Here is a 24970-nt window from a genome sequence, read left to right as displayed (position 1 = left end):
GAGGAAAAAGCTAAACGTAAGACTAAATATTGAACCCCTTGGTATCTCAATGTTTTCCATGTTTTAAATCTAAAAAACATCAAAATCCATAGATGGTTTAGGTTCTGATTTTCTAGGATAGTAGTTTTAGTCAACATACATATAGATACAGAAACACACACACACACACACACACACACGCACGCACGCACTCACTCATATATACGCATTCATCAAATAACAGCGGGGATTTGAAAATTATACAATTTAATATAGCAGTTAATGCAGTGTCTTTGGTGCCTTAGAAGTTTAGTTTTATTTCTGCCTGTACCAATGCACCTTTATAGAGAAAGCATTCTAAGATTAAAATAAATTTCAGATTTCTTGGCAATTGCTTTCTTTTAGTATGTTTGCATTTGCTCCTCTATAAAATGAAACTCCTTCATTGTAAAAAAAATTATTTTACAGTAATTTTGGGGCCATTCAAACTAATACACATTAGAAATAAAACATATTAATACTGGAAACAATATTGTAACTCCACATGAAGGGCACAAACTTAGAATAAACTTGGCTGAGTAGACAAAGGTATTTGGTAGACTATAATGACTACTCTGTAGATGACCAAGAAAGAAATGTTTATTTACTGAAAACTATGGCAATGCTACATTGCATAATTAAAGATAATTTTTAAAATCTTGTTTCATCATACTTTAAATAAGACACATTTACAAGAGCTCATGTTTTCTTAGTGATGCTTGGCTTGAGGAATTTTTTAATTTGTAGTGAACAAAACTTCCTTTCTACTGAACCTGAATAAATGACCTGAGAAAACTGTATAGTAAAGTTTCCAGTTTTTCATCAAAGCTATGTGTGCCAATCATTCATCCAAAAAGCACCATCGTCATGTAATTCTGAATAATCAATTACAGAATTAAAACATAACAACCATAAATGACAGTGGTCCCTTGCATTTACAAAAAGCATCATCGTTTTTAACAATATTTATTGACCAAGAAGTCATGAATTATTCATAGCAGATAAAAGATCTCTAGTTATCTGATGGGATCCAATTCTACCCAACCTGCCTTCATAAAATGTTTGAAGCCTTCTGGCATTTTGCCCTTTGTAGGGGCTTGATTCTTCCAGTTATTTGGTTCACAAGAACATCTTGTATTTTAGTGAAGAATAAAACACCCTCCTATTGCGATGAATAATGAAGAAAATGTCTTCAATCCAATATTTTGAACACATATCATCATTTAAAAATTCCAACTTGACTATATATTTTCCTTAATGTTGACATGTTAGGACTTTTGTGTTTTTAAAAGGCTTCTGAGTTTTGCTTCTGGGGCTATGCCAGGTCAAATTATTAATGTACCCTCCCTTTCCACTGAGGATATTTGACACGCTTCGCATTTTTTACATATTAAACATTATGCACTTCTATCTTCCTTTACAATTTCCATCCTCCTCCCTTAACACTTCCTTCACATACTGCTGGGCCCTAAAAGCCAAATAAGAGGTTTTAACGTGAAATTATAGGCAGAATTTGGAACAAAAATATTATTTTTAAAACTGAGTTGACAAACAATATAATGTAAGGCCATAAGATCTTTTAGTAGTTTAATCACAGTTTCCTCCATTCTGGTTCCTCATTTTTTTTCTAGCAATGGTTCGGGTTAAGTACTTTTCATGGATACTGATTAATCTAAATGAGTATTCTAAGTAACATGGAAGAGAGGACAAGGGAGGGAGAAGGGAAAAAAATATTGTCGAGTGTCTACAATGTACTTGGCATTTTGTTAGAAATTTTTAGAGTACTGTAAATCAAATCAGACACCGGAGCCAAATTGCCCGAGTTGAATACTAGCTCTGCTGAAATCCCATCACTGCCTGTAAGATCTTGGGCAATTTACTTACTTTGCACCTCAGTTTTCTCATATATAAGAACAAGGTGAATACATAAAGTAGTTCTCATCAATTTATGAGTTCATATGTGTAAAGTACCATGGCAATGGTGGGCTTATGGTAAATGATATTAATATTAGCTAATTATTGTGATTGTTAATTACTATTATTATTGTTCTATCTCACTTGGTTTTGGTCCGTAAAAGCCCTAATATAAGATGGCTGTTTTCATCAGCATATTATAGCAGAGGAGACTAGGGTTCACCAAAGTTAAATAAGCTGATCCCTCACACAGTTAGTAAGTGGTCTGTCTTATTCCAAACACATGGTCCTGCCGACGAAGGGAAGTGAGGGCTAATGAGTAAGCTCTGTAAGGTGTTAAAAGGACCTTTCCTATGACTGAATCAGTAAGATCTCAGAAGCCCTTCTTCCTTCCTTATCATCATTTAGTTCCTATCCCTTTCTTTCATTACTTTATTGCCCTTTTAAACATTCTTTTTTACAGTTTCATTGGAATATAATTAATAGGTGAAAAAACTGTATATATTTAATGTTTACAATTTGATGTGTTTGGACATATACATATATCTACGATACCATCACCACAATTAAGGGTAATAAAAGTATCCATCACCTTCAAAAGTTTCCTTGTGTTCCTTTGCCTTTTCTGTCTGTTGTATATGTCTGTGTGTATGTTAAGAACACGTGATATGAGATCTAACCTCTTAACAAATTTTTAAGTGCACAACGCCATATTGTTAAAGGCACTTTGTTGTAAAGCAGATATCCGGAACTTATTCATCATGAATAGCTGCAACTTTATGCACACTGAAAAACAACTCCCTCTTTCACCTTACTGCCATGCCTGCCAATCACCATTCTATTTTCTGATTCTTTGACTATTGTATTTGCCTTATATAAGAGGAATCATGAAGTATTTGTCCTTCTGTGGCTGACTTATTTCACTTAGCATAATATTTTCCAGGCCCATCCATGTTGTTGCAAATGGTAGGATTTTATTCATTTTTAAGGATGAATAATGTTTCATTACATGTATCCACTCCACATTTTCTTTATTCATTTGTATGTTAGTGGGGACATGTGAATCATTCCCATAGCTTGGCTATTCTGAATAATGCTCCGATGCACACTCAAGTATAGATTTCTCTTTGAGACCCTGATTTCATTTCTTCTGGGCATATATCCAGGAGTGGAATTGCTGGATCATATGGTAGCTCTAATTTTAAATTTCTGAAGAACCTCCGTACTGTTTTCCATAGTGGTTGCACCATTTTCTATTCCCATCAACAGTATACAAGGGTTCTAATTTCTCCATATCCTCATCAACACTTCTTGTCTTTTTGCTGTTGCTGTTGCTGTTTTTATAACAGCCATTCTAACAGTTATGAGGTGATATCTCATTGCAGTTTTGATTTGCATTGCCCTGATGACTAGTGATGTTGAGCACCTTTTCAAATACCTGTTGGCCATATCTATGTCTTGTTTGGAGAAAAGTCTATTTAAACACTATTCTGATTTTTAAATTTTTAGATTAAGACTTCTGTTTTTGTTTTTGCTGTTGTGTTGTAGGAGTGCCTTATCTATTTTTAAAATTAACCCTTTATCAAACATATGGCTTGCAAATATTCTCTCCGATTTTTGGGTTTCCTTTTCACTGCTGATTGTTTTCTTTGCTGAAGAAGCTTTTGAGTTTGATGTAGTTTCCCACTTGTCTATTTTTGCTTTGTCATCTGTGCTTCCGGTGGCAAATTCATGAAATCATTAAACACTCAACAAACTAGGTATAGAAGGAATGTGCCTCAGTGTAATACTCTATATGACAAATCCAAAGCTAACATTATACTCAATGTTGAAAATCAAAGCTATTTTTCTAAGATTAGGAACAAGACAATGATGACCATGCTTATGACTTCTATTCAACACAGTACTGGAAGTCCTAACCAGAGTAACTAATCAAGAAAAAGGAATAAAAGATATCCAAATAAGTAGAAAGAACTAAAATTACCTCTGCAAATGACATGATCTTATAAATAGCAAACCCCAAAGACTCCACCAAAAACACTCTTAGAACTAATAAATTAATTCAGTAAAGCTGTAGAATACTATTTACAAAATCGACAAACAAAAAACCCTTGCATCTATACTAAACAAATTATTCAAAAAGAAATTAAGAAACAATCCTATTTACAACAGTATCAAAAAGAATAAAAAACTTGGGAAAAACTTAAAAACTTAACCAAGGAGTTGAAGACTTATAAATTGAGAACTATAATACATTGATCAAAGACATTAAAGAAGATACAAATAAATAGAAAGATATTTTGTGTTAATGAATTGGAAGATTTATAATGTAAAAATGTTCATCCTACACAAAGAAACCTACATATTCACTGCTATTCCCACCAAAATACAAGTTTCTATTTCTTACAGAAATAGAAAACACAGTTCTAAAGTTTATATGGAACAATAAAAGACCCAGAATACCCAACTCAATTTCAAGTAAGAACAAACTTGGAGGCATCACATTTCCTGATTTCAAACTATATTACAACGCTATAGTAATCAAAACAGTATCATATTGGCATAAAAACAGGCACATAGACCAACAGAACAGAATAGAGAGCCCAGAAATAAACCCACACATATGGTCAACTGATCTTCAACAAAGACACCAAGAATACACAATATAAAAAGGATAGTCTCTGCAACAAATGATGTTGAGAAAATATTCAGTATTCATGTGCAAAAGAATGAAACTGGGCCTCTATCTTATACCATACACAAAAATCAACTAAAATGGATTAAAGACTTAAATATACAACCTGGGACTGTAAAACCCCTAGAAAAAAGAGGAAAAGCTTCATGACACTGGTCTTTTTCTCCCTCTAATTCCAACATTAATAACATGTGAATTGCTATGAAGATAATACAATTTTGAAATATAATAAATAAGAAGAAAAGCTTTTCCACTCCTTACCATAAAAATCCCACTGAACTTACAGTATTTCAAACTTACTCTCTCCCTAAAGGCCTCCCCAAGTATTTCTCACTGATTTCTGCTCTTCCCTTGACTCCTATAGCATTTATGGCCTGAACAAAATGGCCAAAACTTTGTTACATACAATTTAAATAGCTAAATTGCACATAACACAAGATGTACATTTCTGATAATAAATAGCTTACCAAATTTCACTTTTTAAAAACTCACGATGAGCCCTATCATTTCTTAAAGTCTCTCCTTCTCTATCCTTCCCTAGTTGTATTTTCAAACAGGCCTTGGGCCTGAATTGAGTTAAAAAGCAATAATTCTAGGATCTGTAGCTTAATTGTGTATCTACATCAATTTCCTTGTTTTGCTAACGCATTGTGGTCATGTAAGATATCATCATTGAGTGGAATTAGGTGTAGGGTACACAGGAATTCTCTATTATTTTTGCAACTCTGTATAATTAATATTATTTCAATATAAAAAGTTGTAAAAATCATTTATTCTGATAAACACATACTATTACTGGCTGATTTTGAATTATAAGTTATACATGCTCAGGAAAACACTATGGTCCCTGAGGACAAGAAAAAATTTACATAGTTCTTTGGACTTCTCCCACAAATATTAGCATTTTATTGGGCTTATAGAGGGAGGACTGAAGAAAGGGTGGAAGAATTAGGAACACAGTAGGATTTTCACAAATATTTGTAAACTGATAAGTGGGAGACATAAGAAATCGTGGGTTAAATTTTGGGACCTGAAGATTCAAATGTACTGTGTTCCTGATTTTACCTCTTTTGGAGCACTGCTAAGAAGTAGATTCAAGATATGAAATATTTGAATGGAAAAGAAAGTCCCAGGCTTTGGAACACATCACTATTATTCATACTACCATGTGTGGTTGAGTCTTCCTTTAAACCATCAAACTCAACATGTGTTGCCAAATGACTAGGAAGCTGGCTCAGTTGTTAGATTCAGTTGTAATTTATGGGGTTCTTAGTGCAAAAATAACTCAATTACTTTTCAGACAAATAGTCACAATTTTTTATTTGTACTTTTTCTTTTTGACTTCACCTCTTAAATTACTGTCCAATGGCACAAAACAAGAAAGAACTTTTTAAAAGATTTAAAAAACAGGAAATGCATCATTGCGGAAAAGACATTATCTTTGTACCTATAACAGTGGAAACTTAGGAACTGTTCTGAACACGGCTGTTCTTTCTATCTACCATTGCATAAGTTTTATAAATGCCACTGTCAAAGAGCAATTTAAAATCATTTTTCCAAATACTGGGGAAAGAAAAACGATCTGACTTTAATTTGGTTTTATCTAAGACTTAACTACATGGAGTGAGGTGTCAATAAACTCAAGGTTACGGGTTCAACTCCTATACGTCTACTTAGTTTCCATCAGCAGAAAATTTGTAACAGGGTCATAGACTATATGTTTAATCCCCAAACACTTACCATGCAATCTAGCTCAATCCATTCCCACTATTATCAAATAGCACAAAGTATTATCTTAAAATCAAAGTTCATCCTGTCACAATTGTTGAGGCTTACATTTTATTTTTTAAACAAAATTCACCCTTCTATGATGTAAACAAAAAGTTCTAGTTTTAAGGAACCACAGGAAAGCTTCACATGTGCTCTGGCCCACAGAATTTTTTTTTACTCACTTAGTCTATTCTCACTAGAATATTAACTCCATGAAGGCAGAGAGCTCTTTGTTTTATTACTATAGTGTCAGTACACCCAACAGGGCCTGGCACTCAATGCACTGAATCTGCAGCTCACAAAAAGCTATATGCTTTTCTGAAGCTGAAAACACACACCTCAAATGGAAATTGAGTACTCAGCAAACTTAACACAATGATTCCCAAAATGTGGGCCCTAGACTAGCAGCATCAGCATCACTGAAGAACTTGTTAGAAATACAAATTCTCTGGCCTCAGTGCAGACCTACTGAATCAGAACCTGTGGAGGTGGGGTCCTGAAACATACATTTTAACAAGCTCTGCTGGTGATCCCGAGGCATGGTAAAGTTTGATATCAACTGCTATAACCCAATAAAAAAATATATTTCCAAATTCAGCTCTGGTTTGCAGCAGCAGTGCTAAATCACATAAATTCAGCCATTTTAGTACAAAAGTATTCATACATATCTTGGAATAAATGACTGGGAAATGAGTTTCTGCATAGGATAGATATTTGGGCCAATAATGGATGATCACTGTTAGGCACTTTCTGTAGCAATGTGTCTTGATTCCTAAGAAAAGCATGGGAGAGAGAAACAAGAGACATAAAATACAATATTAAGCAGGACATTATAACGGTGAGGCTTCTCCCCAGCTCACCTTTGTTATGGCAAATCTCCTAAACAGAAGTTATTTACTGACCACAGAAGTAATGTGATACAGTGTTAATGTGCCTACACCAAGAACCAAAGACCTATGTTTTTGTTAACCAGTTGTAAGTTACCCAAAAAGTGACATAATTTCACTGGAATTTCTCATCGTTTCAAAGAACTAAATAATACCAAAGTGGAAAATTCTGTGATTCAATGAAAGTGCCACAAGCGTCCATTAGTTCCAAAACAAACATTTCCAGATGATAGAAAGTGGGGAGGGATAAGAGACATGCTGGATCCGAAAGGCTCCCGATGCACCAGGAGAATTGATTAAATCTAATCAAATAATACTTAAGAGGATGGAAATAAACATCTATACCTGGGTTAAACATACACACATTGCTCAGGTACAGATTTGGGAGGGTTTAGCTCAGCAATGGCATACATTAAAAAAAAAAAAAAAACAAAACAACAGTCTCCGTTTGCAATAAACTCCCCATGAGCCAACATCATGTTGTCTCTTATCCTGAAACCAACAGTGACCTTAGGATGCCTCAGCAGAAGCAAAGGATCTAGAAGCAAAATCACAGTTGTGCTCTGATCTGTTCTGCGTACACCACATCTGAAATGTCTCTTCAACTCCAGGTCCACATTTCATGGAGTGCATTGTAGAGCAAAAGAGAGAGGATGATGCTATGACCTCATGGGGGTAAACCAAGAGACTTTTTGTAGCTAGACTATAGAAGAAGAGACTCAGGCATGAGTCAAGGCATGCTGGCTATATTCAATTTTGCGAAGGGCTGTCATAAGGAGAGGGATTTATCATGCTCTACGTGACACAGAGGGGATAAAGTTAAAGTCAATGCCTAGAAGCTACAGAAAAACCTTTGGTTCCAAAGAAGGAAAAGCAACAAACAGGAAGAACTGTTGGGATAATTTTATGTGTGAATTTGGCTGGGCTATAGTATCTATTGATTCAATCAAACACTAATGTAAGGGTTTTGTCAAGGTAGTTAATATCAGTAGACTGGTAATAGTAAAGGAGACTACCCCTGATAATATAGGTGGGCCTCATCCAATTCTTGGACGGCCTTAAGTGAAAAAACTGAGGTTTCCTAGAGCAGAAGAAATCCTGCCTTAACATTGCAACATTATCTCCTGCCTGAGTTTCCACCCTGCCAACCTTACAGATTTCAGTCTTGCCAGCTGCCACAATCAAAGGAGACAATTCCTTTAAATGGATGAATGAATGTGAGTATGTGTGTATTCTATTGGTTGTGTTTCCCTGGGGAGCCCTGACTGATACAGTTGTGCAAAGGTGGATGTGCAAGAATGATCTACTTCCGGTCATGTTGCATTCCTGTCACTGGAGACAGTCAAGTTCAGGCAAGGAAACCACTTTGGTGATAATAAGGAGACTATTTAAAATATATGACCCTTGATATAATTTTAAAGCATATGTGGCAAACTAGACAACATAGTCTAATTCAAATTTTTCATCTATTTATTAAGTCCTAGTATGTGTCAAATACTGTGTGGAGCTCTAGAGGTATAATGAACAGAAACAGCTACTGCTTTGCCTTTTTGGAAGGTACATGGATCCTGTACGATATGCAGGGGAACCAGACCAGCTCTTCTAGAACACAAAATTGGTGCTCAACAGATACTTGTTGAATGAACAACTGAATGAATGAATAAAAATATATTTTAAGATTGTAGGGAAATATATAAATATACACATATATACATACATGTATATACATGTTAATTGAGAAATCTATCAAAAATATTAAAAGGTTTTAAAGCTTTAATTTTTATAACGATAAGATTTGATTATTAAAACATTATATAAGCACACCATGTTTCCTTCTCCGATAAGGCATAAGTCTAAGTTATTGTCCTAAACCCTCCTCTCCTTTTTGACTGCCCACTTTACATACTGATACTCAAAAAAAAAAATCAACTCAATGTCTCTTCATGTGACATATTTGAAACCAAAAATTCCTAAGGCATTGAAACTACAACCTCTGGATATGCTGTCACATTCCTCCCCACGAGGCAGTCCATGGAGGAACACAAACAGCCAACTGCTGGACTGAGTGTATTCACCTGGCCTTCAGTAGCGAACAGACAGAGAATTCACCATGCTGCTTCTCCAAAGACAGATGTTAGGGAACATAAGGGGAAAAAATTGATGCAGATCAATAATAACAGAACCTTAGTGTTAAGCCCGCATTTGTATCAGACTTGTAATTTTTCAAAGTACCTTCAATGCCATAATTTCATTTTATCCTACCTGCATTCTGTAAAAATTGAAAAAGAACAAATGAATCCATCATTGGGCAGATGAATAAAAGGAGATAAGGACGAAATTAAAATGAGGTTTTAATCCCAATCTTTACAGTCAATTGTGTGCTTCTTTACTATTAGATCATAAGGAGAGGACACAGTGTAATGTAGGCTATTTACATAACAATGAGAAACATATTCTTTAGCAAAAGATGATTCATCAGTTTTTTTTTTTTTTTAACACTTGATCCAAGGCTGCAAGAAATAGAATACTGCATTACAGGAGAATGCTCTTTTATATAAAAGTTGCTGAGAATTTTGGCTATTTTGGTTGAGAACACACCTGGTACTCCCAGAGGGCTTTGCCATGCATTGGTTATTTACTGGTTACTGTGAATTTCTTACAAAAACAAAATCTATCAGGTTTTACAAAGTTTATATGATAAAATTCTAATGAACATTTCATTTTCTAATATAAAATATCTGAGAAGATGTGGAAAATAACTGAATGATACAAAATGAAAACCTTTGATAGCAAAGTCGCAAGAGCCTTGCATTGAGTCATAGACTGGAATGCTAGACTTGGCTCTAGCACCAACAAGCTGGGTGATCTCGCTAAGGATCTCTCTCTCACATGTATCTCTCATATGTATGGATAAACTTTACATATTTGTTTATTCATGCTGAAATTATCTATTTCAGACTGCCCTGCCTTTACAATATAGGAACTCATTTTTCATGGGATGGAAGAAATTATGGCTGTTTTTCTGAAACCACATCAATTTTCAAAAGCAGCTGTAGCAACAGACATGCATTTGCACTGGAATTTTGGCTTCAAGACCAGTACCACCTTGAAAATCTGGCTGATTTCCCCAAACCCATAAGTTGGAGAAATACCAGGAATAAAAAGGGGAATTACAAGGATGATTTAAAATTTTCTTTCCTCCACTTAAAGTTAGTCTTTTCAAGTTGCCAAGAAAACAAGTCAAGATCAAAATGGAATTAATGGATAGCTGGTATTTAACTACAGAAACATTTCAATGAATAAATTAGCCATTAGTTTAAAATACAGGACAATTGAACTTTAATAATGTATTCCAATAAAAAAGCAAGAACAGAGATATGTCCTCTTGGCTTTGAAAAATAATTCTTGATTTTCTTTTGTTTTGTTTTCCAGTATTGTCTCCCCCCTAATTATATTTTTCTTAAGAGAAAAACCTTAACTAAGAAATGGTCATTGTCAACCTGCAAAGTACTTAGCCACCTACCAATAACAATTAATTTTCATTTTTTTTCTAGTTTTTTGTTTACTTTTATTTTCCTATGTCCTCTTAAGCACCATTTCTCTTTTTTCTTCCTGGCCATACAAGAAAGGTCAGCAATGACTTACAAATTACACAGAGGTCTGCCTTTTATACATATACATAGGCATACACCTGCAATTTGAAAACATGGTTTCACTGGTCTTGGGGTAGAAAAAAACAAATCACAATGGACTCATCTAGGCTGTTTGCCTCCTTTTACTTTTATGTCTTTGCAGGTAAAGGAAGATACAAACGCTGTAAAGCCACAGGTAACCAGAGCACTATATTTTAGGACAACAGAAAGGTTCCTTTTTTCTAACCACACCCAAATTTGTCTCAAAATCACCTCCCTCCCTTTGGTCCAATTCTTTAAAAACCAATTATTCCTCTAACCACCAACTACACAAGAAATTAATAGGATTTCTAGTAATCCTTCAATTTCACAAACTAACTAGGAAAAGCTTCTTTACATACACACATGTGTTAAGGGGCCATGCAAGCTCTGCATCCACATGGGCAGAGGGAAGCATAATCTGCCCCTCTTCTTACTTTAATGTTTTTAGCAAATTTACCACAAAGATTATATAATCTTATGTCTACACTCCCATGTTCACTGCAGAATTTTTCACAATAGCCAAGACATGAAAACAACTTAATGCCCATCAATGGATAAATGGATTTTAGAATGTCATTTTATACACACACACACACACACACACACACACACACACACACACACACACACACATACACACTATGGAATGCTATTCAGCCTTAAAAAGGCAGAAAATTCTATAATTTCCAACCACATGGATGAACATAGAGGAGATGATGCTAAGTGAAATAAGTCTGGCCCAGAGAGACAAATACCATATGATCTCACTGATATGTGGAATCTAAAAAACTCAAACTCATAGACACAAAGAGTGGAACGGTGGTTAACGTCACTGGCAGGGGTATCAATGGGCAAAACGGAGGCATTGGTCATAGGGTACAAAGTTTCAGTTACACAGGAGGAAGTTCTGGTGATCTATTGCACAGCATGGTGACTACAGTTCATAATAATGTATTGTACACTTCAAAATTGCTAACAGAGAGGATTTTAAATATTCTAACTACAAAGAAATGACACTTGAGGGGATGGATATGCTAATTAGCCTGGTTTGATCATTCCATAATGCATATATGTATCAAACATCAAATTACACCCCATAAATATTTACAGTTACTCTTTGTCAACTAAAAATAAAACAAAAAACCTTGAGTGATGGTGAAAAATATTTAGAATCTTAGAAAATAATGCTCCAAAAGTTTAATGGCTAGTTGGGTCCTCAAGGAGGTGAAAACTGAGATACAGGGCTGTTGTCAGTGCTCACATTCATGTGGTATGCACAGCCGAGGCTACTTCTTATATCTGTGGTCCTCAAGTGGACCTGAAACCTATGTGATATTAGAGCCACGAATAAACTTGTTATATCATCCTGAAAAGTCCATTTTAGTCACTGAGTTTTAGGGAAGATTGTTTTTATGTTTAAAGAAACATAGATATATTAGGGATTAATAGTAAGTTTTGCACACATTTTCTATAACTACAAAACATGCAAAATGCTTACATGATTATGAGATGCTTACATATCCCAAACGCCCTAGATCTTTCTTTCTCCTATTAAAAGTACTTTGAAAATGATGTTCAAAAGCATCATACTATGCCATTTAGTCTGAAGAAGCGGGAAAATTGGTATATAGCTACTTAAGTAGAGAAGAACTTCTAAAACACAAAAGGTAGTTCTATAGCATAAGAAAACTGACCTACCCAAGACACGACTGAGGTTTCTGTTTTTTATTTTATATATATATTATATTTATATAATATATTTTATAATATATATATGAGATCTCATAAATATATCTCAGCCTGAAGTATACATATACTTTAAAGCGGGTTTTGATGGTTATCTTAAAAGTCACATTTAAAATTAGAATAGTCCCTGTCCCACTTAAAAATAAGACAAAAAAAGCTCTTAAAAACTTTTTTATAATTGACAGAGAAAAAAAGCAGACAAGAAAAAGAACAAAAAATGGGATGAAATATCACTTCTATTTGTGCCACAGAAAAAAATATCACAAGCTTGTTTGTGTTTGGTTCCCAGTTTATAGCCTGGCATTCTGAGTCTATGAACTTAAGCCTTCATGGATGAGTGCACCAATTGGCTTTTGAATTACAGGATAGCATTACTCAATTAACTTTAAGACTAGCCCTTTCAAGCAATATAGTTAGCTGTGGCACACAATATTTCGGTTCTAAAATGAGAATGTCAACTGTGAAACTAAATTTACAATTTCAGTTGTTTCTCTATCAGCCCCCTCCCACACTTACTACAAATCTGAATAATATGACTACAAGAAGCATTTAAATAAAAATGTGTGCATTCTAGGCTTATTGGCAAGTCTTAACACTTTAATTACTTGGAGCTTGTCAAAATATAGGCTGATGCACACAAGTAAGGAAATCTGTGCCTTGCATGCCACATTATTAATGCTTCACCCTTAGCCAATGAAAGTAAATGTTTACCTGGCTGGGGCAAGAAAAGATAGAAAGGGCTGGGAAATCATGACCCTACACTTTGCAGCGTCCCCGCAGAGTTCACCGTACTATCCCTATGTCAGCAAGCTCACTTGAAGACAGAACTGCAAGATAAACTTAGAAGGAACAAGAATTCCCTCAATACAGCAGACCATGTAAACACTTACATATTACACACATGTGCGCGCACATACACACATCCTTCACATCTTTTATCAGTGCTCCTTAGTAATTAGCACATTATTAAATGTTTGCATCTGCTGATATGTCTATGGCCAAACTGTCGATGAAAAAGTTCTGGTGAATGTTAAATTCTGTTTAAAATATAGAAGGCCTATCTATCACCTGGGCTTAGGAAGCCATCTGCCACACACCAGAAGCACTTTCAAATTTAAAGGTGTTAATTTATTGGTGACACCAACATATTTCTGGCTTTTTAAAAGATTAAATATAAGCCATACAAAGTATTGTTACGATCATCTGTGGTCAAGCTATAATGGACATTAACCAGATTTTAGGTTCAAGAAAGAGAAAAACAGAGAAAGTATGTGTGTATGTGTGTGTGTGTTCAGGCTATGCTGAGCAGGGATACGGAGTTTTTACCTTATAAGCTGTCTGACTTAGTGAAAACCAAAATACTCACTTGAATGCAAGTATATCTTTAATTGTATCTTTTCACTGCGGAACTTACAAATTAAAAAAGCATACCTTAACAAATTATAATAATATAAGCTAATTTTGAGCATTTGCAATGTGCCAGGAACACTTGCATGTAACAACTCATTCAATCCTAGTAACAACTGAGGGGCTATTATATGTTCTTCATAGTTGAAGAAATGGACAGGTTAAGTAACTTGCCAAAGCTGCCAAGTTCACAGGGCTAACAAAAGCTCACACTCTTAACTCCAAGCTATACGACCACTCGTTAGCAAATGGGCAATATGGTCTTATTTACCCCCAGTTCCTACTGGTATTAAGTGTGGGGAAAGTAGAGGGGACAAGCAAGACTTGAAGCCTCTGAAACAATTCAGTGAGGAGCTACTGAATTACATTCCAGCAGGTATAATTTCTTGCAGACCTAAACAAGCAAAAATTACCTATAAGACTGATAAAGTCTCTGCAGTAGAAAGATAAATGTGTGATACAGTGATGAGGCAGAGACATCAACTAGCCAAAGAATCAAAATAAACATAAATTCAATATTGTTGCAGTCTATTTTCAAAACTGTTGCGTATGAGCCAGGCATGGTAGCACACACTTGTAGTCCTAGTTACTGGGGAGATTGAGGTGGGAGCATCTCTTGAGCCCAGGAGTTGGAGGCTGCAGCGAGCTATGATCATGCCACTGCACTCCAGCCTGAGTGACAGAGGGAGACCCAGTGTCTTAAAATAAAATTGGTAGATATGAAGTAGTTTGTGGTCGTTTTCACTGAACTATGGAAAAAAGTTTCACAATTGTCACCCATGCATCAAACGAGTGCTACTTTTAAAATGTAAGGTGCAGTTACAGGTCTCAGAAAAATAATTTAATGTTGACATAGGAAAACACTGTCTGTTTATAGATGACAGACAAAAAGGCAATTGTTAAAGGTATGTAGCCTGTCATTGTCATTTTCACCTAAATGAAAATAAACACAAATGGTGGAATGTATTCAAGGCAAATCGAGAAAACAGTCCAAAGAAGATTTGAATGTTAGAGTTGGAAAGAAACTTAGTGAGCAATTTCAACCTGTGCATTTTACATAAAATAAAATAAAGGTCAGCAAAATTTGATCTCTCTGTGCAGGTGTTATCTTCAGCTCTGGGTGTGAGTAACACTTCTAGGGGCAGTATATGGAGTAAGGACGCAAGAGGATGATATATAGAACCCTGGAAGCTTCAACTTTGAGAAGTGTGCAGACGAAGAGCAAACCCACGAAAACAGCTAGTTAGGAGCAATGGAGAGACAGCAGCAAAGCCAAAGAGTGTGATGTCATGGGAGCCTGGGAAGGAAGGAATTTTAAGAAAGAATAGGCAGCTGTGTGATGATAGAAAGAAGTCTAAGAAGATCAGAACTGGAAAATGATCATTAGATGTGTTGGTCACTGTTTGGTAGTGACCTTAGCAAAAGCAGTTTCAGTAGCATGGTTATAACGGAAGATGGCTATGTTTTAAGCAATGAATGGGAGAGTAAAAAAAAAGATAAGACAGTAAGGGAAGAACCCATATTCAACAAGCTTGAAGAAAAGAAAAAGATGAAGCAGTGGACAAAGACATGCGTAAGGAAAAATGGTCAGGTGAGAATGAGAGGAATAATTGAAACAATGTGGGGAAAGGCGATGAAAACAGGCATCCCAGCTCAGGCTGATGCGTGAGCCTTGAGAGGAGGAGACACCCAGCTTGCTCCGAGATCATGAAGATGGGAAACGGATGGACGCACGCACAGCTACGTGGTTCTCTGAGCTGGGTTTTCATTTTTATGTTTGACTTCTTAAATCGCATGTAGGTTATTTTAACAAATGATACAAGGTTTTTAAAAATCTCCTTCCCTTATTGCCTTTGAAAGTCTGGAATGAAGGAATAAATGGTCAGCCTCAAGCCTGGACCCTGCACTCACAAGGAGTTAGACAAGCTCTTGCTGGCTGCGCACATCTTCTCCCACACTCCCTTCCCGCCATCCTCCACTCACAGGAATCATTTCCTCATTCTCCAGATCCTTCCACCAGCAACAGAAATTAGGTTCTCACGCCATTAGGAAACACTGAGGAGATTAACAGGGAGGAGTTTAACTATCTTCAATCTTGTAAAGGCTGGCAGTTTCTTAGCCTTGCCAACTATCTATTTTCCTTGTGTGGTTTCTGCCAGAGGCAAGAGCAAACCAAACAGAAGAAAAGGGTGGTAGCAGGGAAGAGTACTCTTGAGAAAATTAAAAGAAAAAGGAGAGACAAAGACTTAGAAGAGGGAAGATTACTGCTGAAATTAAACCAGACAGCAGGTTAGAAAAGAAAGGTTGGTCACAGAATTAAAAAGCGATTATGTGTATTCGTCTAAGATTTTGTGGATTATCTAGTGTATTGGATTATACGGTTTATTTCCAAACAGGTTTCCCTCTACAAACACGCACCTATCAGATATCTGTTTGAGTCCTTTCCTGAGAACCAAAAGCTCTGTGTACAGTTAATTATGGTTCCTTCCTCCAATAAGAGACTAAGGCAAGAGGTTACCCTGAAAGGTCATGCTGCCCTAATATTTCAGCAACGTTGACTTTGGAATTCTTTAATTATAAGATCGAAGATATATTTTTCAAATTAGATATTAGGTACAATTTTCACTTCCACCATTTCACCCTTAATCTTAAAGGTCTGCTAGCGATTTCTCAGATAGGGAACAAAGTCTCTGAATTACTGATGTTAGCCAGAACTTGCTAATTCAAATTCACTGCAGAGGCATTCGCAATAGCTATCTTGCTTGAGAGCATGCACTCCTAAAATTTCAGGAATCCTCTCAGGATTTTCGAGTGTTGGGTAATAATGCAATTCTGTTTCTGATAAAGCTAGATTCACTTAAGCATTTTTAAAGCACCTAACACATGCTTGACACTGGACTGTTTGCGAGAATATCAAAATGAATGAGATGGCAAATCAGTCCCTCAAAATCTCATACATAGAGAAAAGAACAAATAGATATTTTTTAATTTCCATGATCTGATTTCTTTGGAGGTTGTTAAAAATCAGAATGCCAAGACCTCTGATACATCCATTATCTTGTGTGTTATCAGCAAAGCTACTTCAACATAAATAAGCAAAACGATATGTAACAGTCGATTACGCAAAATAAAAGTTCTAGATGTAGAGATTTTATCTAAAAGAGTAAGAAATGAAAATAGGAGGAATACCAACTACTCACCTGCCCAATTCCAAGAAACAGTAATAAAGAAACACACTCACCCACACACACACACTATAACAACCACAACAAAAGTCTTACCTGACTTGCCCACGCCTGCTCTCCCAAATATTGCCAGTTTGACCTCCGCACTTTTAGCCATGATGGGTGTTGGTAGACAATTTACTGTTGTTAAAACTAAAGCACTGAGCAAATCTTCTTGGTTCCAGTCTTTGGATTCACCATATCATTGTAAATCTTGGAAGAGTCCACAATCCTTAAACAAAAGAAATTTGGGAATTGATAAGTGACTGGAAAATGAATTAATATTTATTAAGCATCTACTATATGCCAGCCACCATTCACTTTATCAACATTTTCTAGTTTGATCTTTACCACTATCCTGTGAGAAGTCTATGGTAACTTGCTGTAAATGATTTAACTAATAAATGGTAGATTCAGGACTTGGATTTGGATCTGGTTGGTACTAAAACATGCATTATCACACACAATAGCATTTCTAAAGTACTTCCTCAAGAAATTTTTTTATGAAGGTATTGATTCTTGGTAGTAACTGAAAGTAAAAGTGAATACACACATTTACCATCTATCTGTAAACATTCAGTGTACAAACACATGCAATGGTGCAATGGATACCATCACTTTTAGGCCTCTTCATATCTCTTTGGGTTGAATAATATACATTCATATTAGTCAACTCCAATGCAACACAATTCAATTTTGCATCTCAAAGTTAATTTTTTTCTCATTTCACACTTGATCACATGATGAAGTCATGTAACAGATACAGATACACATGTTCTAGGAATCAATATATAATATGTAGATTACATACATTTTGCTGGGCACAATGCCCTGGTACACAAACGATAAATGCCATGCTCCAAGTTATTATTCCTTTTCTATGATGACTTCAAGTAAATTAGTTTATAGTGCTGTCTTAAAACTTGGGAAATAACATTATGTACAAAGTAAGCACATCTTATTTAGTTTGGTGCTTTAGGAATGACATCTAGGTTCTTAGGATCATGGAAACGTAAATTTGGAAAGAGCTTTGGTGGTGGTAGGGGCTGGAGTGTGGGTCATCTGAAGAAATCTTCTAGACATTCCTCTAGCAAGAATCTTTCCTTAGGACATAACAATAATTCCATATTCCATGCCTGACTTACCACTTCCAGGTATGAAAGGTGGGCTCATTACTTCTGAAAGCTGCATCATTTCTCCAGTTAGGAGGAACTATCTTTCTAATATTGAGCTCTAAACTGTCTCCCTGTGGCTTCTACTCATCTGTCCTGGTTTTTCTCTATGAAATAACTCAAAACAAGTCAACTTTTTCTTTCACTCAGAACCGTTCAAGGATCCTAGCATCTAGCAGGACCCTTTGTTCCATCCTAGGCTTCTTTTTTCTAGGAACATGAGGCCCAGCCTGTCCACTTGTTCTTCCCGGAATGTACACTCTCGTTTATGTTTTTTTGACCTTCACTCCCTTTTTCATCATGTGCATTGCCTCCTCAACATCTTAATCACTCTAAAAACGTGGTGTCCACTGCATTCCACTTTGAGATATGACCTGACAAACTGACCCGGTGTAAATTCCCTGAGATTTTCACTGTCGTTAATCTGCACACCATGGTTGTACTGTAGCACAGCCAATCACATTAAGCCTCACATCTTTTACACGGACTGCAGACACCCTCATTCTGAACTTTTGCAATCAATGGCTTAAACCTAAATACAACACTGCACTTTTACCCGTGTTAAACTTAATCACATCAGTCTTCATAATTCATTCCGTTTTCAAGTCTGTAAAGATGTTTTAAACACAAATATGTTATCTAAATGTGTTAAATGTTCCTGCCAGACTTTTTTCATCTATAAATTTTTACAAAGAGCTTCTTAAGAGAGAGAAATTAAAAAGTGAAAATCCTTCTGAAAAAGTATTTCTACAAAGACATTAACATGTAATTGTTTTCTTCCTTAAGTATTTAAGCTGTCATCCTGTACCCAATAAGGTTTTGTATTTGCTGATTTTCAATGTGCCAGAGCTTCCTCTGAAGGAAGGAAAAATCAACATTAACATTAGCTATTGTTTACTTCATCCTCAATAATGAAAAAGTGTCTAAGTAATCATTAATAACAAAAACCAGAAGCTTAAACATCTGCAATTTGTCCAGTCCCATATTTTTGGCTAAAGATAAAAAGATTTCCTTATTTGTCACTTTAGATGCATTCATTAAGAAAAGGCCCCTATGTTTTTAAGGTTCAGTGCTTCATCACAGAAACATAATATATGGAGATATATTAACTATTTAAATTATAAATGAGAAGAGGTGCTGGCAAGTATTTCTTTGAAACATTGAACATGCAAGTGTCTGGAGCTGGTATAGACAATAATTTTCTGTTTCATGCAAAACTGTTCACATCCATGGATATAAAATGCAAGTAATTATCTGTCTGATTAATGTTTCATGAAAGTAGTCATCAAATGTGATTTTTAAAAAATGGCAAGTCACATTTTTTAGTAACTCCCAAATGGCCTCAGAGGCATAGGAATTTCACATAAGAAAGAAATTGTGTGGGCTATTTTTTCCATTTATAACCTAATAAAGATACAGCTGGTTATTGTCAACCTAATGTTATGTTTAGAAAAATCACTTAAAGGAAGACACAAAACTGACAGGAGTTCTTCAACATTTTATTTCTCACCTGAAAATGTGAAAAGTTACATTTGACAAGATAGAAAACAAAAATAAATATGTAAATTGTTGTAATAAGTAGACTGTTGCCAAGTTTCTGATGTTCAAAATAATTCATAATCTGAGAGTTTCCATACGTGGATCTAAGAAAATCCATTTGTCCTAATGTTCTGCTGAAATATTCTGGGTAGGGCTGAAATTTGCCATTCACTTTTTATGTGGATGGTGCTTTATTAGGACAAAAACATCTCAGCTGCTATCACTCTAAAGGTAAAATCATACCTATTTAGTTTGAAGGTGTAGGGTTTTTTTTTTCTAAACATAAATTAAAGGAAAAAGGAAAAACGCTAGGTAAAATCCTGTATTATTAGTGATGCATTCATTGATTTATTCCACACTTACGCTATGCACATACAAATAAAAGTAGTTCCCTTCGAAGAGCTGTTAGACCTATGATATTTAGATCACTGTAACCTTATTTACTTACTTACTAAAAGAAAGTTTTCATTCCTAATAAATCATTGTCAAGGCTATATTTATCAAGGTTCATGCTCTCTACTTCCTCTTGGGGGTGGGGCAAGCAAGCATCTTTATAAGGTAATCATGCTTGGAACTTCTGTTTTCAGGCGCTCATCAAAATCAAGTGTAGCTATTTAGGAAAGCAAAGACCCTAATCTAGGCCTGGAAATGAGATTCTCTTCTTTTTTGGCCTCCCCTTCTCTGGTTCTGAAATCAAGTTTTCCTGGTCTCATTCCTAGGAATTCTTCCTCTTCTTATCACTACGCAGTACCCACAGCAAACCAGGGTAATTGTATAAGCCCCTTGGCTATTTAATGTTGCTCTGAAATCAACAGGTATCTTGCAAGAATAAACAAACCCATTGTGGACCGCAAGTCACTTGCTTTCAGGCTAGGGAGAAAATGCAGCCGTAAGTCAAAAGGGCATTTTCCCTCTCAGCTAGGAGAGCCCTGTCAAGCTAGGCTGCTGGTGTTCACATCTCCCTCGCAGCGAACCCCAAAGCCGCCCTGGGAGGAGGACCCGGTGACCAAGAGCACCGACTCAAGAGGCCGAGCGTGCTCAGGGCTCGGAATGGGTCTGCAGGAAGTCGTCCCGAAAGAGCCACCTGGACACGTGCGTGACACTCACCTGTTCACACTCTCCAGGCCAGGAGAGCCACGGTCTTCTGCAAGTTCAGAATGGGTCCCCCAAGATCGCGAAGCCCTCCCACACTGCGCAGCCCAGGCTCCAGGTTGCGTTTGCGAGTTGCTGGGCTGCGATCGTGGGTGGGACTCGCCGCTGAAGCAAGTGCCAGTGGCCTGGCAGGGGTCTCCTCACTCGCGCTCGCTCCGACTAGCGGCGGAGGGACTGCGGCAGGACGCGAGCTGAGCCCGGCCAAGGCCGCTGCGCTCTGCTGCAGTGCGGCGCTTCGGCGCCCCCTACTGGAGTCAGGGGCAGGCTCCTCCCGCAGCGCTGCCTCCCAGGCTTGTGAGCTTGGGTCTTTAACGTGCTGCACCCAAGACGGGCTTCCCTTTTTCACTGGCTATTTCCAAGCCTCCAGGCTCTCACCGAAGGGCAGCTTTCCTCGGTTAAAACCTTGCCTAAGAAAGCATCACTACGTGGTGTTTTCTATTCCTTACTTCAAATGATCTTCACAATATCTCTTTGAAGTATCTTTAATTATCTCCATGATACCCAAGAGGAAACTGAAGGAGAAGGTAATGCAAGGGTAGTAAATGGCTGGAATGAAATCCAGACTGGATTGGAAACTGAGAGATGCTAGGAAAAAAAAAAACGGAATTCAATTGAAATTCTATTCATATATTTGAGAAAGTTCCAAAAGCTTCTCGTCCTCCTTACAAGATCAGCATTTATAGGATTTGCATTGGAGTCATACTCCATTATGCTCAGACCCTAACAAAGACAATTAATATGCGAGCTGTGCTGGACCTGCTTTCATATCCCTCATCTGATTTGATTTTTATACCCTCTCTTCATGTAAGAACTAGTATTATAATTACTAGCCTTTCACAGATGAGAAGGTGAGCTTCAGAGAGGCTAAATGATCTCCCAAAAACTGAAACATCTGAGCAAAGAAGCAGGAGACACTTATGTTATTGTTTTTCCCTTATAAATCTGGGTATTCTTACCAAGATACCAAGCGGCTTCCAGAAAACCAGTGTTATATAGAACAGATAGGGGCCTAGGGCAAACTGAACGATCTGCAGAATGTCATCAATGAGAAGGGAGGTAACCTTGGAGGCAATTTCCAGAGTCCAGACTGACCTGGAAGGTCACTGCAGCCACGAGTGAATGGCTGAATGGAACAGCTAGATCTATGGCAAAATAGCTGAGGAGTTGCCCTGCTGGTTCTTTGAGAAAGCTCAAACATTGTATGGTTTATGAGTTTCCTGATCACTAATGTATCCCTCCCTCCACACCACACACATCTGGATTAGATGCCACCCTCTGTATCTCACAGGACCCTGTGATCTTATCATTGTGTTTGTGTTGTACTCATTTCTGCCCCTCAGTCCTCTCCATTAAACTGTGAGCTCCCAGAAGCCAGGAATGTACCATGTGTGACTCTGTATTCCCAGCATCATCCATACAGTGTGTATACCTACAGCTTGGCATATAGTAGGTAGTTAAAGAATACCTACTGAACTGAATGAATTAAGATAAAGAAGAAGTTGTGATAGGATATGTTTGAGCTTTTTTACATAGTGGATTTAAGATAGACCATCCAGTAAGAAATTGAATGTATGGGGCTGACATTTAAGAAAGAGGCCTGGAAAAGAGAGAGACTTTGGTGTCTTAGCATGCAGAAGATCTTTGAAGTCTGGGATGGGATAATAATTACCTAGACTGATTATACAGAATCTTACAGAATTCCAGTTACATGGAATCGTGTGGCATTAAGGTGTTCAGGTTTCACATGTTACCTTGTTTCCCGCATTAAATCTTATACTCAGGGCAAGATTTAATAAAAAAAAATCTGTGACCCTATATCTATAAATATACTATTTACAGAGACTTGAGTTGGAATTTCCACTTTGCCACTGTTATTTAATAAGAGTTATTGACCAGCCTGGCCAACATGGTAGAGACAGCGTCTCTACTAAAAATACAAAAAATTAGCCAGGCGTGGTGGCACGCACCTGTAATCCCAACGTTTTGGGAGGCTGAGGTGGGCAGATCACCTGAGGTCAGAAGTTCGAGACCAGCCTGGCCAATGTGGTGAAACCCCATCTCTACTAAAAATATAAAAATTAGCCAGGCGTGGTGGAAGGAGCCTGTAATCCCAGCTACTCTGGAGGCTGAGGCAGGAGGATCACTAGAACCCCAGAGGCGGTGGTTGTAGCAAGCCAAGATCGCGCCATTGCACTCCAGCCTAGGTGACAAAGACAGACTCTGTCTCGAGAAAAAATAATAAGTTTTTGAAGAGGGCCCAAGCCAGGTTCCATTTGTAGTAGTTCTTTTGGAACTTGCCTATGGAGCCTGATTCTCTCCATTTTCCTGCTTTGCCCATATATGACAGCATTCCTCCCTCAACTAGGGAGGCATTTGCATACACATCTGCATTTCTTGATGTGCTGCTCTAAGATAGATGAAGTAGCTATCCTGGGGCCTGACACCCACTGTGTTACATCTTCCGTATGTATCCTGTATTCTGTGGGCTGCTTCGTTTGTCTCTAAAGCAGCAAAAAGAGGCATGCTCTCTTGTGCTGCCTGCCTCATGGATCAGTAAGAAGGGCAGAGGACACTTTGTACTTATGGTTCCATGATATATGTTTGCTGTGCAAGAATTCTCCTGGGGAAAGGGGAAGTCCTTGTCACATTCCAGTCTCTTAGCCTGGCCTTAGGCTTCAGCTAAAACCTCTAACACAAAACAAGTAGATGAAGTGTTGATATAACCACAAAGCATGTTAGAAACTGGAATTGTGTGTGTGTATGTGTGTGTAGCTGTTAATCATGTTTGTTATGAATAATTCAAACAGTAGAAAAAATACAAATACGTAGAAAATCATCCCCAGAATCACACTATCTAGAAATAACCATTGTTAACATAAGGGGACCATCATCATTCCAGATATTGTAGAAAACAGACATCCTGATGGACAGGTATGTGAAATGGCACAGATATGCTAAGTGTCATCATCATGTAGATGCTATTTTTAATTTAAAAGTACACTTAATGAAGCAGAAGATAACAAAATTAAAGTGAACATTAAAGACTGGCTGAACTTTAGATATTTACTCACTTCATGAGATAGTCACTCACTTCATGAGATAGTCACCCTAAAGATTCCTTTACAGTTTGAATTATTACATAAAACCAGATCTGAATTCATTATGCTTAAACATATATTTGTTTTAGTCAATATCAACTGATTGTTTGCTATTTAAAAGAAGAAAATAGCTCTTTTATTATGTCTCTTTTCTTCTTCCCTCCTTCTATATTTTTACACAGGTTTTGTTTGTTCATTGTCAAGATTTATAACATTCACATTCCACTTATAACTCTCATTCCCAAAGTGGTTTAAACTTAGTTCTATATTTAAATAGAATAAATTTCTTTAATTGATTCTTTTATCATGTTTTTTCTATTATTGATTATTTTGATTCATCGCTTGATATCTTCATTAAGCAGTGTCTTCAAGAAGGTCTTGCAGGTGCTGTATTGTATAATTGAGAATACCTGTTTCTTCCTTTTCTTGTTGTTTTTAAATTTGTTATTAGCCTACTTTTGCTTACAATGACCTTCTCCTCCTTTTTTTTTCCTGTGTAGTGTGTTTTTATATTTGTTATTGATTTCTTTTTAAGATCAGGACTCATATTTGCTATGATACAAATTCAGTTAATTGTGCTTGACTTCATTCCTACCTTATCTGAGGCCTGTTTGTTTTTTCTATAAAGCAATGGTTTGAAGGTGAGCATTGCATTCTGTCTACCATCCCGAGAT

At 36.7% G+C, this 24970-nt stretch overlaps 1 protein-coding gene across 2 annotated transcripts in view; it reads right to left on the bottom strand.

Moving 5' to 3' along the window:
- RERG (RAS like estrogen regulated growth inhibitor) overlaps positions 1–21422 on the bottom strand; it is a 114466-nt gene extending 93044 nt beyond the window's left edge. The window contains exons 1-2 of one of the 2 annotated variants that reach the window (XM_030804583.1): positions 21154–21422; positions 17393–17567 (exon numbers count right to left, since the gene is read on the bottom strand). In XM_030804583.1, the coding sequence (XP_030660443.1) occupies positions 17393–17453 (61 nt within the window). In that variant the 5' untranslated portion in view covers positions 17454–17567; positions 21154–21422. Of the gene's footprint in view, positions 1–17392; positions 17568–21153 lie in introns of those variants that run through there. The other variant, XM_030804584.1, reaches the window with a different exon arrangement.
- Between the last annotated feature and the right edge of the window lie 3548 nt (positions 21423–24970).

The sequence above is a fragment of the Nomascus leucogenys genome, chromosome 23 (genome assembly GCF_006542625.1).
Source record: "Nomascus leucogenys isolate Asia chromosome 23, Asia_NLE_v1, whole genome shotgun sequence".
In the NCBI taxonomy this organism is placed as follows: Eukaryota; Metazoa; Chordata; class Mammalia; order Primates; family Hylobatidae; genus Nomascus; species Nomascus leucogenys.
Note: the sequence above shows the minus strand (reverse complement) of the source record. Positions and strands in the feature narration are given on the sequence as shown.